Source organism: Ziziphus jujuba, chromosome 10, assembly GCF_031755915.1.
Source record: "Ziziphus jujuba cultivar Dongzao chromosome 10, ASM3175591v1".
Lineage (NCBI taxonomy): Eukaryota > Viridiplantae > Streptophyta > Magnoliopsida > Rosales > Rhamnaceae > Ziziphus > Ziziphus jujuba.
The window spans coordinates 8,953,639-8,968,386 of NC_083388.1; the positions used below are offsets into that span (position 1 = coordinate 8,953,639).

At 33.5% G+C, this 14,748-nt stretch overlaps 1 protein-coding gene and 1 pseudogene across 2 annotated transcripts; one reads left to right on the plus strand and one right to left on the minus strand.

The window, feature by feature from the left end:
- The first annotated feature begins 3,319 nt into the window (after nt 1–3,319).
- Nucleotides 3,320–8,238, plus strand: LOC107410991 (abscisic acid 8'-hydroxylase 2). Of its 2 annotated transcripts, XM_016018498.4 has the most exons (8): nt 3,326–3,808; nt 3,916–4,237; nt 4,407–4,556; nt 4,844–5,095; nt 5,175–5,264; nt 5,437–5,622; nt 6,152–6,270; nt 7,709–8,238. In XM_016018498.4, the coding sequence occupies exons 1-8, from the start codon at nt 3,549–3,551 to the stop codon at nt 7,821–7,823; spliced, it is 1,494 nt and encodes a 497-aa protein (XP_015873984.2). In that variant the 5' UTR covers nt 3,326–3,548; the 3' UTR covers nt 7,824–8,238. The 2 variants fall into 2 exon arrangements, with proteins under 2 accessions (XP_060667707.1, XP_015873984.2); XM_060811724.1 differs by lacking the exons at nt 6,152–6,270; nt 7,709–8,238 and adding an exon at nt 5,759–6,089 and having other exon boundaries at nt 3,320–3,808.
- A 4,576-nt stretch (nt 8,239–12,814) lies between these two features.
- On the minus strand, nt 12,815–14,112 carry LOC107410971 (uncharacterized; annotated as a pseudogene).
- Between the last annotated feature and the right edge of the window lie 636 nt (nt 14,113–14,748).

Genomic DNA, 14,748 nt, shown 5'->3' on the forward strand with positions numbered 1-14,748 from the left:
CTAGTGGTGCTCCAATGGTAAAATACCTTATCTGTATCTATGAGTACACGAATTGAGGAGGGCTTAAGAGGATAACAGGAAAAAATAACAATAATAATATTAAAAAAAAAATTGCGGTGGGACCTAGGTGGCACATGCAATGTACAAGTGTGAGAAGGGAGGGGCCAGGTGTGAGGTAGTATGACGTGGTATGACACGTACGAACGGCGTGGGGGAGCAAGACAGAAAGCAAGAAGAACGTGAGGTCATGAATATGAGGTGGCGTTGGTCAGGGCCTGAAGGTATTGAGGTGGCTTCGCTTTGTTTTGCTGCCCTGCCCACCCCATGTGAAACGGTTAAGGCCTAGAGACAGCCTTTCCGAACATAGACTGGTCGAATTTTCCTTTCTAAACCTTCTTATTTATTTTTTTGTAGCCCAAAACATTCAAATAAAAAAATAAAAAAGAAGAATAAGAAACTGCATGCTTTTTTGGTTGTTTTTGTTTCTGTTTTTAATGCTTAAAATACACTTGTTTCAACCACCACATTCCACTCCTTTTTTCACGAACTTTATGTTTTCTTGCGAAGACATAACATAAATCGTGTCATAAAACTAAAAAAAAAAATGATATTTTCATGATAATGTAAAGATAATATCTACCTAATATTTATTTATTGCGTTGTTTGGCATGTTCCATTTCTTAAAGACTTTTTTTTTTTTTTTTGTTCCTCAAAATCCTCCTGCTAACTGCCACCGTCTTTCCTTCAAACGCAACATTTTTTAATTATTATTATTATTTTTTAACATTATTAGAACTATTTTTTTTCTTATACATTTATATTCTAATAAAGTATAAAATTATGTATGGATTCCAATTCACGATCATTATTCGAACTCAAGATGATTATTACATAACTATTCAATGTTGAAGGAGTTGCTTTCTATATTTGACTTTTCACTTTTTTTTTTGCCCTCCTTCCAATCACTCTTATTTAGTTGACTATAAATGATCATTTTCTTTCTCTCTTGTTTCTTTCCAACTCATCCTGTCTTCTTACCCGGAAAAAAAAAAAAAAAAGGATAGTGTAAGAATTAATATCAACCACATTAATTTTGTTTGTGACTTTATACCAATCATTTACTTGCCTAGGTAGATTAATTAATTAAACCAGAAGCAATTAGGATCTTTAACATATATAAAATATCTATAAAACTGTAATGGGATTGATAAAATAACTTACAGACTCTTAACTTTATATGTCCTCCCTCGTGGGACGGCTTAATTTATTGCTGATTACATATCTAAATCATTATCTTATAAATAAAATAATTCTAAATAATCCAAGGAACCGTAAAAACATAAAAATTAATTATTTTTCATATATATAGGAAGATTGCCAAACACAGTGATATAGATTACAAAAGTTTATATATATATCCATATATAGTGAAAGGCTCTTTCAGATCCAGGAAAAGTAAAAATCATTGGCAATGATCACGGCATGCGCAGGCTAGAAAGTGACAATGGTTATAAAATAATTAAGGAACAAATAATAATTTCATAAATGAGAAAGTGCAATGAAGAGTGGGGTACGTGGCAAGCAAATAGAAGACCTATTTTTTGGGTCAAGTGCGGTGCTGCTGGTGCACCTTGAAAGCGTCTACCTTCTTACTGATTAACTAACCCACCATTTTTAAGGTTTAGTTTGGTAATGGCTCGGAATCCTAAAATTAATTATAAAATAATTTTTAATCATTTATATATTTGGTAAAATTACAATAAAGTTAATTATTTGAAAATTTTGATGCTTATACAGCAGTTTTTGAAAATAGATCTTAGAATGATTGTAAAAATTTAATTCTTTTATAATCAGAATAAATAAATTAAAATATCTAAAATATTTTTAACTAATTAATATAATACCAAATTATATTTATCTTTTATCCTTTCAAAATAATCAATCTCAAACTAAAACTATTTTATAAATAAAAAACTCAAATAAAGATTTAAATATAAATTAATCACATATAAATTCTTAACCATTTATTATATGTTATTTAATTTTAATATAAAAAGTATAAAAAATAATTACACATAAATTATTATCTTAAAAAAATTATTTTAATAGCAATAAAATTTATAACAATTCAATTTTATAAATTATCAAAACTTATTTATACATATTATCTTTTTAATACAGTTTTTTTTTTTCGGTTTTTCATCACACAAATATAACTAGATTCTTTTAAAATCTAAAAAACATTGCTAAATTAAGTCTAAGACCTAAACGACACGTAGAAAGTTATTGTGCCAAAAATGGCCAAGGATAAGAAAAATGGGAAAAGCAAATAATAAATAAAAAAAATAAAAGGAAAAAAAATTGCTTTACAGGCTCGCACTTTTGGCGAGCAAAAGAGTGTACGGACACTGGATAGAAAGCAGTTAGATATCAGGAAAAGGCAGACGATGTTACACGTGTAAAAGGAACGAGTCCCGCTGGGGCTTCTTTCTGTATCAGAGAGAGTTTTTTCTGATTGAAATCACGAGTTGCCTACATTACATTGGTGCCTGGGCTGGGCTCTTGGCTCGAGCTGATGATCAGCTTCTCAGCTTCAGCTGACACACAGGCTTTTCCCTTACGCAACCCCACGCTTTCCTTTTAGAGCGTGCATGACACGGGTCTCTCCTATTTTCTCTGACTTTGTAACGTGTCATCATATTTTATTTATTTTGCTCATTCTTTTTGTTTCTTTTGTCTAATTATGTGAATATTTTACTAAAATTTTTTTTATATGGTTATATATATATATATATATATATATAAAACAGAAGATAATATGGCTAATGGTAGGGTATCGTTTTTATACTGTTATTTTAATGCTTAGAGATTTATTTTTCACATGATTTTTATAAATATGTTTATAATTTACCCTTTTTTTTTCCAAATATTATAGGGATTCTGTTATAATATCGTATCAGGTTCAAACATGCAAAGATCCTCTAATGAATTTTATTTTATTTTTTTGGGGCAGATTAGTGAATGTTATGTAATAATTTAGTAGTTATACATTTATAATTAAGGTTCATATTACTATTGTGTATTTGTACTAATTAAGTGTACATCTTGACAACCTTTTCATATGTGTATGATTTTAATTAAGCATTGAATTACATATAAGTAATCAAAATTAAGTTCTTATACGGTAACAGAAAAAAAACTATAGAAACGATTTTTGACAAATTTACCATTTCAAATATAAATAGATATTTTTTTGAATAATAATTCTGAAATTGAATTTTCAATTCAACATTAAATCGGAAAACGAACTTAATAAATGGAGGAGAAAGAGCGAAATGAAAAGGAAAGGGAATGACCTTAAAACGAGAGAGGGGGCAGAGAAATTTTCCACAAGATAGTGACATAATCACTCTACCCACCTCTCTTCAAACGTTTTTTGCCTTTCCCCCTCCTACCCTATAAAATTCGACAACCACACCATTCTCTTCTTCACTGCTCCACTGCCTCTCTATAGTTTCACCTTTCTTTGAGGCTTTTTTTAAACCATCATGCAACTATTTTCTTCGCCACCTTTTTCTTATTATCATGCTTTGCATTATTATTCTCAGTTCCAGTCTCACCCCATCATGTTGACAATTCTCCTCTCTTCTTTGCTTCTTCCTCTTCTTCTGCACTTCTTCTGTTTTCAATGGCGCCAACCGAGAACCAAACGCTTACCACCAGGTTCAATGGGTTGGCCTTACATAGGAGAAACTCTCAAGCTCTACACTCAAAACCCAAATACCTTCTTTGCCAAAAGACAACAACGGTAAATAAAAAGAAATTAATCAATTTCTGGCTGTAGACATGGATTATTTGTTTTTATTTTTAATTTTTAATTTTTGATAATTATATATTATTTTTTTAATTTTAAAGATACGGAGATATATTTAAGACGTATATATTGGGATGTCCATGCGTGATGATTTCGAGCCCCGAAGCAGCGAAAACGGTTTTGGTGACTCGTGCAAATCTGTTCAGGCCGACATATCCACCGAGCAAAGAGAGAATGATAGGACCAGAAGCAATATTCTTTCACCAAGGGGCCTACCATTCAAAGCTGAAGAAGTTGGTTCAGGCTAACTTCCTACCATCTGCTATAAAAGGTTCAGTTTCAGAGATTGAGCTTATCGTTCTGAGACTTTTACCCACTTGGAACAATAACAACATCGTCAACACTTTGCAAGAGATGAAGAAGGTAAGTGTATGTGTTAACAATATATGTGTCGGTCTGTCAAATTTTGTTATTATTATTTATTTTAGTGCATATATATATGTAATATGACTTTAGCTATATAGGTAGCTCTGAGCAAATATTAGGAGGAATCTAAAAGTTTGTTGCTATTTTGTTCGTTGCTCTGTGTCAGTATGCTTTTGATGTGGCAATGATTTCAGTGTTTGGAAAAAAACTGGACCCAGAAATGGAAGGAATTAAACATCTGTATCAATGCCTTGAGAAAGGCTATAATTCCATGCCGATAAATCTGCCAGGAACTCTTTTCCACAAAGCAATAAAGGTATATATATTTATTGATCTCTTTCTACATCTTTCATTCTTTTTGTCCCACGTTGCCTTTTTTTTTTTTTTTTTCTAGATATATATTAATTATATGTCCTCTCTTTTTGGTCTTTTTGACATATGTGATATTTGGTCTATATTATGAAACAATTAATATATATATATATATAAGCTAAAGTAATAGTATGTAATAGTTTAATAAATCCGGTGAAGTGTTTTTTTTTTTTTTTTTTCGTAATTCTTATTTTTATGTGATGCCTGTAATTATGAATCTTGGTGCTAAAGGCAAGGAAACTTCTGAATGAGACTTTGAGGCGGATGATAGAGAAGAGAAGGAAGAGCAAGAATCAAAGTGATGGTGGTTTATTGGGAGTGTTTTTGGGAAGCAAAGATGAGAGTCCGAATGAGTTCAGTGACTCTCAGATTGCTGATAATATCATTGGGGTTATCTTTGCTGCTCATGATACTACTGCTAGTGTCTTAACATGGATTTTGAAGTATCTCCACGACAATGGCGATCTCTTAGAAGCCGTCACGGTAACTTATTGTAAATTTCTCTCTTATTTCTTTGTTTCCAAACAGACCAAGTTTTAATATCAGCAATTCAATGTTTCAGAGGGAACAAGAAGAAATTCAAAGCAAGTTAAAGGGAGAGAATCGTGGGCTTACTTGGGAGGATACTAGGAAGATGTCATTGACTAGCCGGGTATATATATATATACATATATATATTATATGATTGATCAAAATTCAAGTCTTTTTTGAAAATATATAATGATTTTAATTTAGTGGTTTTATAGTGTATATTTTATGTGTGAATTACAGTACTGGTGGGGAAATTAGAGTGAATAAATATTGGAAATTAAAACATTTTTCAGGTGATTCAAGAAACACTGAGAGCAGCAAGTATACTTTCATTCACATTCAGAGAAGCAGTACAAGATGTGGAGTTTGAAGGCTACTTCATCCCTAAAGGTTGGAAAGTACTTCCTCTCTTCAGAAGCATTCATCATTGTGCTGATTTCTTCCCTCAGCCCGACAAGTTCGACCCTTCGAGATTCGAGGTGAATTAATTAATTAAACCTTAATTAGCCAAAGAAAAATATCATTATTTACAAATCATGATAAAGAGGAAATTTAATTATGATTTTACCGGCCCCAATGTATTTTGTATGTCTCACTGGACAATGGTTCATGAAGTGGGTCATGAAGCAAGCTGCTACTGTTATACTCTATCCTGTTCTGCAAAAAATATAAGGTTATCGATGGTTGGATTATCTTGGTAGTGTCCCTTTCATTTTGTATGTATTGAATCTTCCTCTGTTTTGATGATTTGGTGATGGAAATCTTTCAACTATCAAGTCACGTGAGCTGCTTTTGTACGGTAGCCAAAAACCTTTTGTAGTGTAAGCTTGTCTTCAAGTATATTTGCATATATCCCGGCTAAAACTGAAGCACATATAATATATTATATATAAGAAAAGGATAAGTAAGAGGTAGAAGATTTATATATAAGATCCTGTAAATTGGTTTGAATAGTAATAATATTCGTTTGGATTTGATTTGATTTGATTTTTATTTGTGATTGTGTAGGTGCCACCAAGACCAAACACCTACCTTCCGTTTGGAAATGGCGTGCATTCTTGTCCAGGGAGTGAGATGGCTAAGCTTGAGACGCTTGTCCTTCTTCATCATCTCACCACAACTTACAGGTTCTCTCTCTAGTTTACGTAAAAACTAATAGACATAAATAATATACATGTATATACAAAAATTATCTATTAGATTTCATAGATAGTTTATATATATTAAATGATAGTGTTTACTATAATTTCATTATCAGTAATTGAACGTTGAGCGTTCAATATAAATTATTTGATGGAATCCACTATAAATAATTTATGTGTACATATGTACATTTCTAATTTTGAAACTAAAATATGTCAACCCATTTTTTTTGCAACTAACAATAATCACCATATATGATGGAGTTTAACAAACAAGAGTCGTCCAATTGAACCTAAATCCAAGGTTGGAGTTCAAAAACTATAATACAAATGCAAATCACAAGTAATACGATATTTAGTATATAGATATATGCTTTTGGTTTATGTGAAGTAGAAAGAGGAGTTTTTGTAAGTTAGTTTTGTCTGGCTTTGGTTGACTAAGGGTAGCTGCCTAGCTGGAGGGGTTTAGAGGGCAAAGGGGGATTGAATACTGGTGGTCCCTTTAGAGTGTTCCTTGGGCTATGGAAGTGGTCCTGAGTTCCAGTGGGGGAGAGTGGGCATAGATCTATCAGTTAACAGGGAAGGTGTAGGGTACCATACCCAAATAGACTCCTCACTTAGGTGGCAATGGACACGTGGCCTGCATGCACTTTGAAAGTCTGACCTCTTCATAACATGGAAGGCAACCTTAGACTTCATCAACAATATATTATATGTTTTTCCTCCACCTTAGAAATTACTTGTGTCTTTTCAGAAATTTTCTGCAAATTTCATGCATTGTATTTAGTTCCTTACTATTTTTATCATGGTAGTCATGATAAATGATATTTGCATGGATGAAAATTTAGATAAAATTTTTCTTTTGAAGTTTATCTACTATACTATAATCACATGGTCACAAAATTTTCATTCAATTTGTTAAATAAAAATTTGAAAAAAACTTTTTCGTCATGAAAATGAGAGTTTGGCTAATCAGCTTTCTTTTCGTACTTTACTGACTACCTCCTTTCAGAACGTTACTTTCAGTGTTTCCTCAATCCTACTCGACTTTGCACATCTTTCTTTTCAAAAGGTTTTGTAGACGTGCAGTTCTTACATGGATTGTGGACAGGAAAACTAAATGAAAGCATTTTTTATTATTTTTTTTGGGCATACAATTGTCAAAATTTTCCTACTGCTGGGACCTGACCTTTAATCGTATTCAACTAATGGAATTGTTTTTATTAAGATTTCTGTGATAGATTGGTACTTTCCCTGAAAATCTCTTTGCTTCTGCTTCTCTGGTGGTCCCCATCATTTTCCAAAGTTTCTAAAATTGGTCCTATTCCATACCACTAGGCTTCGAGGATATCTCCAAACTGATTTACTTTCAAACTTATGATAGTTTGTGGTGTTGTTGACATTTTCCATTATTGTTGAACAGGTGGAAAGTGGTGGGAGATGAAAATGGGATACAGTATGGCCCTTTCCCTGTACCCAAACAAGGCTTGCCAATAAGGGTATTCAAAAGGAAGAAGAAGGACATCAAGGGGACCTAAAAACTCCCCGTTACCGGGTTCTTGACGACTCGCTTATACAATGGGGAAAAAATGCAAGAAAACCCCCGTTGAGGTTTCAAGTTGTTTTAGTAGTGTTTGCTTTTTTAGAAGTTGTCGTTGGGAATCCTATGTTAAGAGCTTAGCTTTAGCAGCCCTGCTCTTTTTTGTCCAAGTTTGTTTTTAATGTAGGGTGAAGGGTCGGTTTCAGTTTTCAACAGCTATGTATGTGTAAACCCAAAAAAAAAAAAAAAAAAAAAAAAAAGGAAAAAAAAAAAAAAAAAAAAACCGAATGGCCAAAAATACAAAAAACCAACAGTGTTTCTTTAGAATGTGTGAATTACAGAGGTTTTTCATGGGTTCTGAGGATCAAATGTGTGTGGTTTTGAATGGAAACGATGTAGCTTTCATTCGCTTAGATCTTTTTCCATCTCTCTTCTCTGGCTGACAAACAAAGAGCTAAGTCTTAAAAGAGATAACCTAGGCCAAGCTGGAGTACCCATCACAAGGCCTCTGGGTGTGAAACACGCGGCGGAAATGAGGTGTGCACACTAGGCTTCCACGTTGGGCAGTGTTTCAGCACAATATTTTCGCCTTGCTTGGATAACTTTTTGGTGTTTGTATCAGAAAGAGAAGGACAAACACCAACCTAAATCTTTTTTTTACATCAAATATATAATCAACACATCCTAAGTGCAAAGTTCATCTAAAGGAATGAACGCAATACAGTATGATTATGAAGAATGCAAAGCCAATTGGCTAAGTTTTCTTCCACTTCCACCTAGAACCAAGTCAAACTTTCCTGTTGCGAGCGAATAATCCTCAATCTATAAGAATGGCAAAACACATACCAGGTGGGATGAAATTCTTCAATTTGTGGGAGTAAGTAAACTCCCTAAAAGAAGGTTCTCTGCAAATTACTATAAATTGAAATTAGTAGTTGCAATCCACACCTGAAAATGCACACTCTGATTGCTTCTATTAATTTGGGTTTTGGTTGAAAGTAACACAAAACAGAAACGAGGAAAGTGAAATATAATAATAAAGAAAATGTTTGTGGAACTCTATATGAAATGGCTTTACCAGGAAAGAATGGTTTTTCCATTTAAAGAAAAGGTAATAATAACCATGGCAGAGTATGATACATAACAATCATGATCAGAACCCACTTTGGCATCAGGACTTTTCAAGTATATCATCAAATGCTTAGTATGGTCATTTTCATATCCTGAATATGAAAAAGTATATTAAAGATCTTTTAGTTATCAATCTTTTTTTTCATGTTTGAAACGTATGTAATCATGTCTGAATATACCACCATTAACTAACTAGTCAAATGATACACGATGATACTGAATGGACATAAAACTGGCATCAGAACATGACAAGTGTATCTCTAAAGCCAAGTTAAATCATTTCATATTCTAAACATGGAAAACATATAGCAAAGGATATATTCAAGAGTCTAAAACTTGTTATAACGATTGAAAATGACATCGATAATCAAGTCAAAATTCTTTGCAACTGTAGCCAGAAAAGAAAAGGGTCACAATCTCAAGTCACATTGAAACCTGTGTAATGTGGGGAAAGGCACATCAAAGTAAATGGATCCATTTTCCAACCATGGAAATCATATGGATACAAATTCTTAATCTAAATTGATTAGACCATGGCACAAACTTTTCAACTAAAATAAATGAAGAAACTGAGTATTGGGACACCATCTGTCCCCACAGACAAACACGTAGGAGAAGACAACACAGAAAATGAAAGGCAAAAAGGAGGAACAGGGCATCCCAGTGCAAAAGGTTGACACGAAGTAAGGTGCTGAAAAAGAACCAATTATTAGTCTCTAAGCGTGCAAAAATGTGAAAACACAGAAAGGGCATAAAAAAGAGTAATTTTTCTTGATTGCCCTAATAAGGATAAAACTTCTGCTAAATTTTTAAGTAGATAGAGTTTACGGCTCCTGCAAAGTGTCTAGCACATTGCAGAGCAAATCCAGTATAAGTTGATATGTTTCACTTCTGATGAGTTGGCCTCACGTGCATATGAGGTAGTCTGCACATTTTCCACAAGTATTTTCTCTTTCAGAAAGTGCCATGTCCCAGAGTGAGAGTCAATATACCTTAACAAATTTTCCTAGACAGTCATCATTCCTGGGTAAAAAGAAATTTCACAGCCAGCAGGTCCATGCAATGAGGTAGTGACTCAATTGCATGCTGTCCTAGAAAGTAAGTCTATGTGCAATTATTTGATGGCTAGTGCTTTTTGGATTAACAAGACAACGATCCTAAAGTGCAGTATTTATGGAACATACAATTTCCCTCTGGGGAATCCTTAATTTCAATTGATGGTTTAAAAAGGCAACTGATAAAAGAAAGTCAAAACCTCTTTACAGGGAAACATATAACTGGTGAGCAGATAATGCTTAAAGCTAGCATAAGAGAACCATAGCAACACTAAAAATTAGCTAGAAATGATACAAAACGTGAAAATCATAATAAGCAATCAGATGACAAGGTTCCAAGTTCAAAAGGTATTTAAACCTTGGCCAAAGATACTTGAGCAGCAGGCACTTGAACAACTTAACACCTAGCATTTCAGTATCAATAAATGATAAAAAGATTAATATATTATACATTTATCTAACTGCACTCCTTTTATTTTTCTATAATTTGCACCCAAAAGAAATTATGTTGAATATAATTTCTGGAAGCTCTGATACATAAAACAGAGAGCAGACCTAAAAAATTGGTGCATTCTTCAAAATATTGCATTAGAGAATAGTTTATGATCTAACAGAAAAGACCCCTTACAATTTCATAAAAATAAATTTGAACCAGACCAACTTCGTGATAAAGACAATGCACAGAATCCCCACTTATGTTGTATCCAATTAGCTGCCAACTAAATTTGAAGGGTTTGCTATTCATTTGCCACATGCCTCAGACTTAATGGTGCCAACAAAAAAAAGGTAATATTCTCCAGGTGGTAATCAAATTCATCTTTTTCCCTATTTGTGAGAATAATTTGATAATTCTAAATTGCCACGTATCTGGATGAATGGAATATCTTCTTGCTGATAGCAGTAAAACTATTCTAGAATCCAACCAAACAATACGACGCATGCACCATAGCTTAAAAATTTCATGTGATAGTGCCTATAATCTTGTGGCCTTATGGTCAAATGACCTGAAGGGTTCTCCTGATCCTGGGTTCAAGCACAAGAATGCAAATGAAATTCATGCCCTAGCTATAGCTTTGAACTTTCTAGATTAGGTTCCTCTATTATCAGATGCTTAGGCACACTATACAACTATGATCAAGTCTAATAAATCCAAAAGTACATTTTTAATAGATCTACAAGACAACTGCAGACCCACACCTTCCCCTCCATGGCCAAAAACAAATCATGTAAGATGTTCAATCCATTATAGATAAAATTTCATCAAGGGGCCATTAAAGTTTTACTACAGAATTTGACAAGAACAGCTCAAAATAAACGTAGAAAAGTTAGCTAGTTTCTAGAGCAAAGTAATAAATTTGTATTAGTGCCTAGAGGCCTATAATAGTGATCTCATATATAATTTCACTACAAATTGTCATGGACGCAAATAGGTAAAAATGGCAAAACATCTAACACAACCATAATATGGAATCCGCTCTAGAAATTACGTAGCAGTATACTGTGTGTCAATACCATTCATCTCAATTGTCTGTTCCTCAATTATGACCAGATTATCTCATAACAATGTGGCCATTACAAGGAAGGCAGAAAGAAAACAAAATCAAATTACTCCATAAAATAAAGTTGACAGGGAAATCCCAATCAGACCATCTGAAAATTTATTTAAAAAAAAAAAAAAAAAAAAAAAAAGCCATCAATGACTAAGTTGTCTCTTTCAAGAAAGCATTTATGCTTTCTATACTTTTATGCAAATTGCCATTCGTCATTACCAACATTATTGCTGACAAGCTCACATTTTTCTTTCAATGTGATCCTTTAACTAGGTACATATGGTGAACACCCCTCATGCTTCAGAATATGCTCACTGTAACACATATAATAACCTAAAAACTATTAGAATATGATATGTATGAACTAATATTCCTCTTCCAATAATGACCTCTTACAAGGTACGTATTTCATATTTGATGAATATGCAGATACTCCTTGATTCTACACTTCATCCACCTTAATTCTCTCCAAATTTCCCTTATGAATAATTAATTAGTCATAATAAGAAGAGCTTACTTTAGGTACTTTCGTCATTAGTCTCAGTCTTCATTCAATTCAACTATCATATTTGGGTTCTGTTTGGCAGAATTTTTTTTTTTTTTGGCTTAAAAGCTCTATTAGAAGGTTAAAAGCTCATTTATAAAAAAATAAAGATGTTTAACAAAAATCAATAAGTACTTGACCAAAAAATGAGCTTTTTTAATTTGTTTTAGAGAAGCCCAAATTTTGAGCTTCTTTAAAAAACTCTTTTCTTTTACCTTATATAGAAATTTAATAAGCATTTAATACAGTTTAATAAGCATTTAATGCAGGTTTTTTATTTACAATCAAACACTTATTAGCTTTTCAGTAAAAGTTCTTTTTCAAAAAAATTTATTATACAAAACTCTACAGACTAAAGCTTTATTTTCATCAGCTATACCAAATGGACCCTTAGATGTTTAAGAAGCCCAAGCCCAACTTCGGATCCACAAACCAAGACCAAGCTGAGTAGACGTGACTCGGCTAAAATTTAATTTATATTTCTTCCATGTGCTGCAGAAATTATCAATATCAAAAGTAATTAAGAGATATATGAACTAAGGCAAAGGTCACCGAAATAAAGTTTGAAACAAAACCTCATTGATAGACCTATCATAAACACACTTAAGCTATTATCGGAAAACAAAAACATATGGATCAAGTGAAAATAGATAAAATAAAATGATATATGGAAGATAGCAATTACCTAACAGTGATACACAGCTTTTGTAAATAATCTAACATTTCCCCATTTGATTCAAAGTTCAAATATTTGAATAGGATATAATGTTGAGAACTTCAGACTGCATAATTAACATCTGCAGTGACCAACTAATGAACAAAAGGAATGAACTTGTACCTAACTTTACTTGCATACTCCAAATTAACTCTTACCAATTGTCTCAACAATCAAAGCCTCCTCCATTTTTGCCTTCTACACATAATACGACACAAACTTCCAACAAGTATGGAACTCAAAGGTGCTCGAAGCAAAAGTAAATGGCAACTAGAAGCATGAAGGATGCATATATTCAATGCCGGACCCATCTATATGGTCCAAACTGCACAACGGCAGTAGGCACCACAAACTTTTCTAAATCTTTACAAGATACAATGTTGCATTATATTGCATTAACAGAGTCACTAATATCATAATCCAAATACGCACATTGCTCCCACTCTCCCGGAATGTTGTGCAACCCTGTTCCTTCAAATGCAGCCAGCCAATGTGTCCCACCTTCACACTGATGCCAAACAAGAAGCGGTACGACTACGGCAGGTTCACATCCCACTTGAAGTCATGGCGGCGAACAAACAAAGTAATACCCATATAATCGTTTTCTAATGCTAACATCGAGGAAAAAGAAATAGTGGTACACAAAAAAGAACACAAAAGGCCATCCTTTAAGAAACCCATTGAAATAGGTAGGCGGGACCAGTATGAGCCAAATGAATATTGAAATAGCAATTGCCAGTTGCCCAAATATCTTAGCTTCACCACGAAAATGCATTCGGAAGCAGTATATTCCGTAACCCATGACAACTATAGCCACAAATCAAGGTAAAAAGAACCTAAGTCCAGCTGAGGTACATCCAGGGGTTCAGGAGCAAATTTAAAGACTACTTTGTCGCGAAAACAGTAATAGATAAGATCCCAGACCACTTGATGATATTATAATGGGTCAACTGGGAAGGGATAGCTTTCCATGAATCAAAAGGGAAGTTTTAAAGCGGTTTTAGAAGTGGGTTTTGAAATTTTTGGCTTGGCTTTGGAAGGTGAGCAAATGAGTGGACGTACCAGATTGGTACTTATTGTCTTCGATGATGGCAAAAGTGGCTGTCCAAGAAAACGAGCAACTGGGTGGTATTTCGATAAGCTTCTAGCTTTGGAGGAAGCATGGGCTGTGACTTGGAAGATGGACTTGTAGATGTTTGTTGAAACGCCTCTGAGGGAGTTTGCTGCAGTTTTGGGAGCTTATAAAGAATGGCATCATCCTCGAGTGTAGAAATCACTGACTTGGGTTCCATAGTTGAGAAAAGGAACAAAGCAGCAACCTTTTTTAAGTTTCACAAAAATCCAGCAGACTTCAACATTGTTAGAGACCAACTGTAAAAACAAAAAAAGACCGAAATTTCTCTCCTAATTTAATTTAAAAAAATAAATAAATAAATAAAATATATGTATATATTTTTTTTAGAAAAATGTTAAATCCTGTTTTGCCTTGGGCCTAGCCCACTTCTGTGTTTTGGACCCAACTCAGCCATGCAATAGGGTGCTGTGGTATGGTCTCACGTACTTAAAGCATGGGGAAGCCTTGAAAAAAAAAAAAAAAAAAAGAGTATAAAATGGAGCTCAAGTTAACATACGAGGTAAGCAATTTTCTTCCTTAACAAAATCTCTAATTCAAAATGCCTTTCGAAGTGCTATCTTTCCTCCAGATATTAATCAAAACTTCTTGGTGCTCATCCCAAAGTCCAATCAATGTTCTACTTTTAATAATCTAACACCTATTAGGTTGTGTAATTGTCTTTATAAGATTTTGTCAAAATTAGTTGCAGAAAGGATTCGTTCGATGTTGGATTGAATTATCTCCCCCCCATCAAATAGTGTTTATCTCGGGCCACTGGATTGGAAAAAACACCATTCTCGTGAGCAAAATTCTA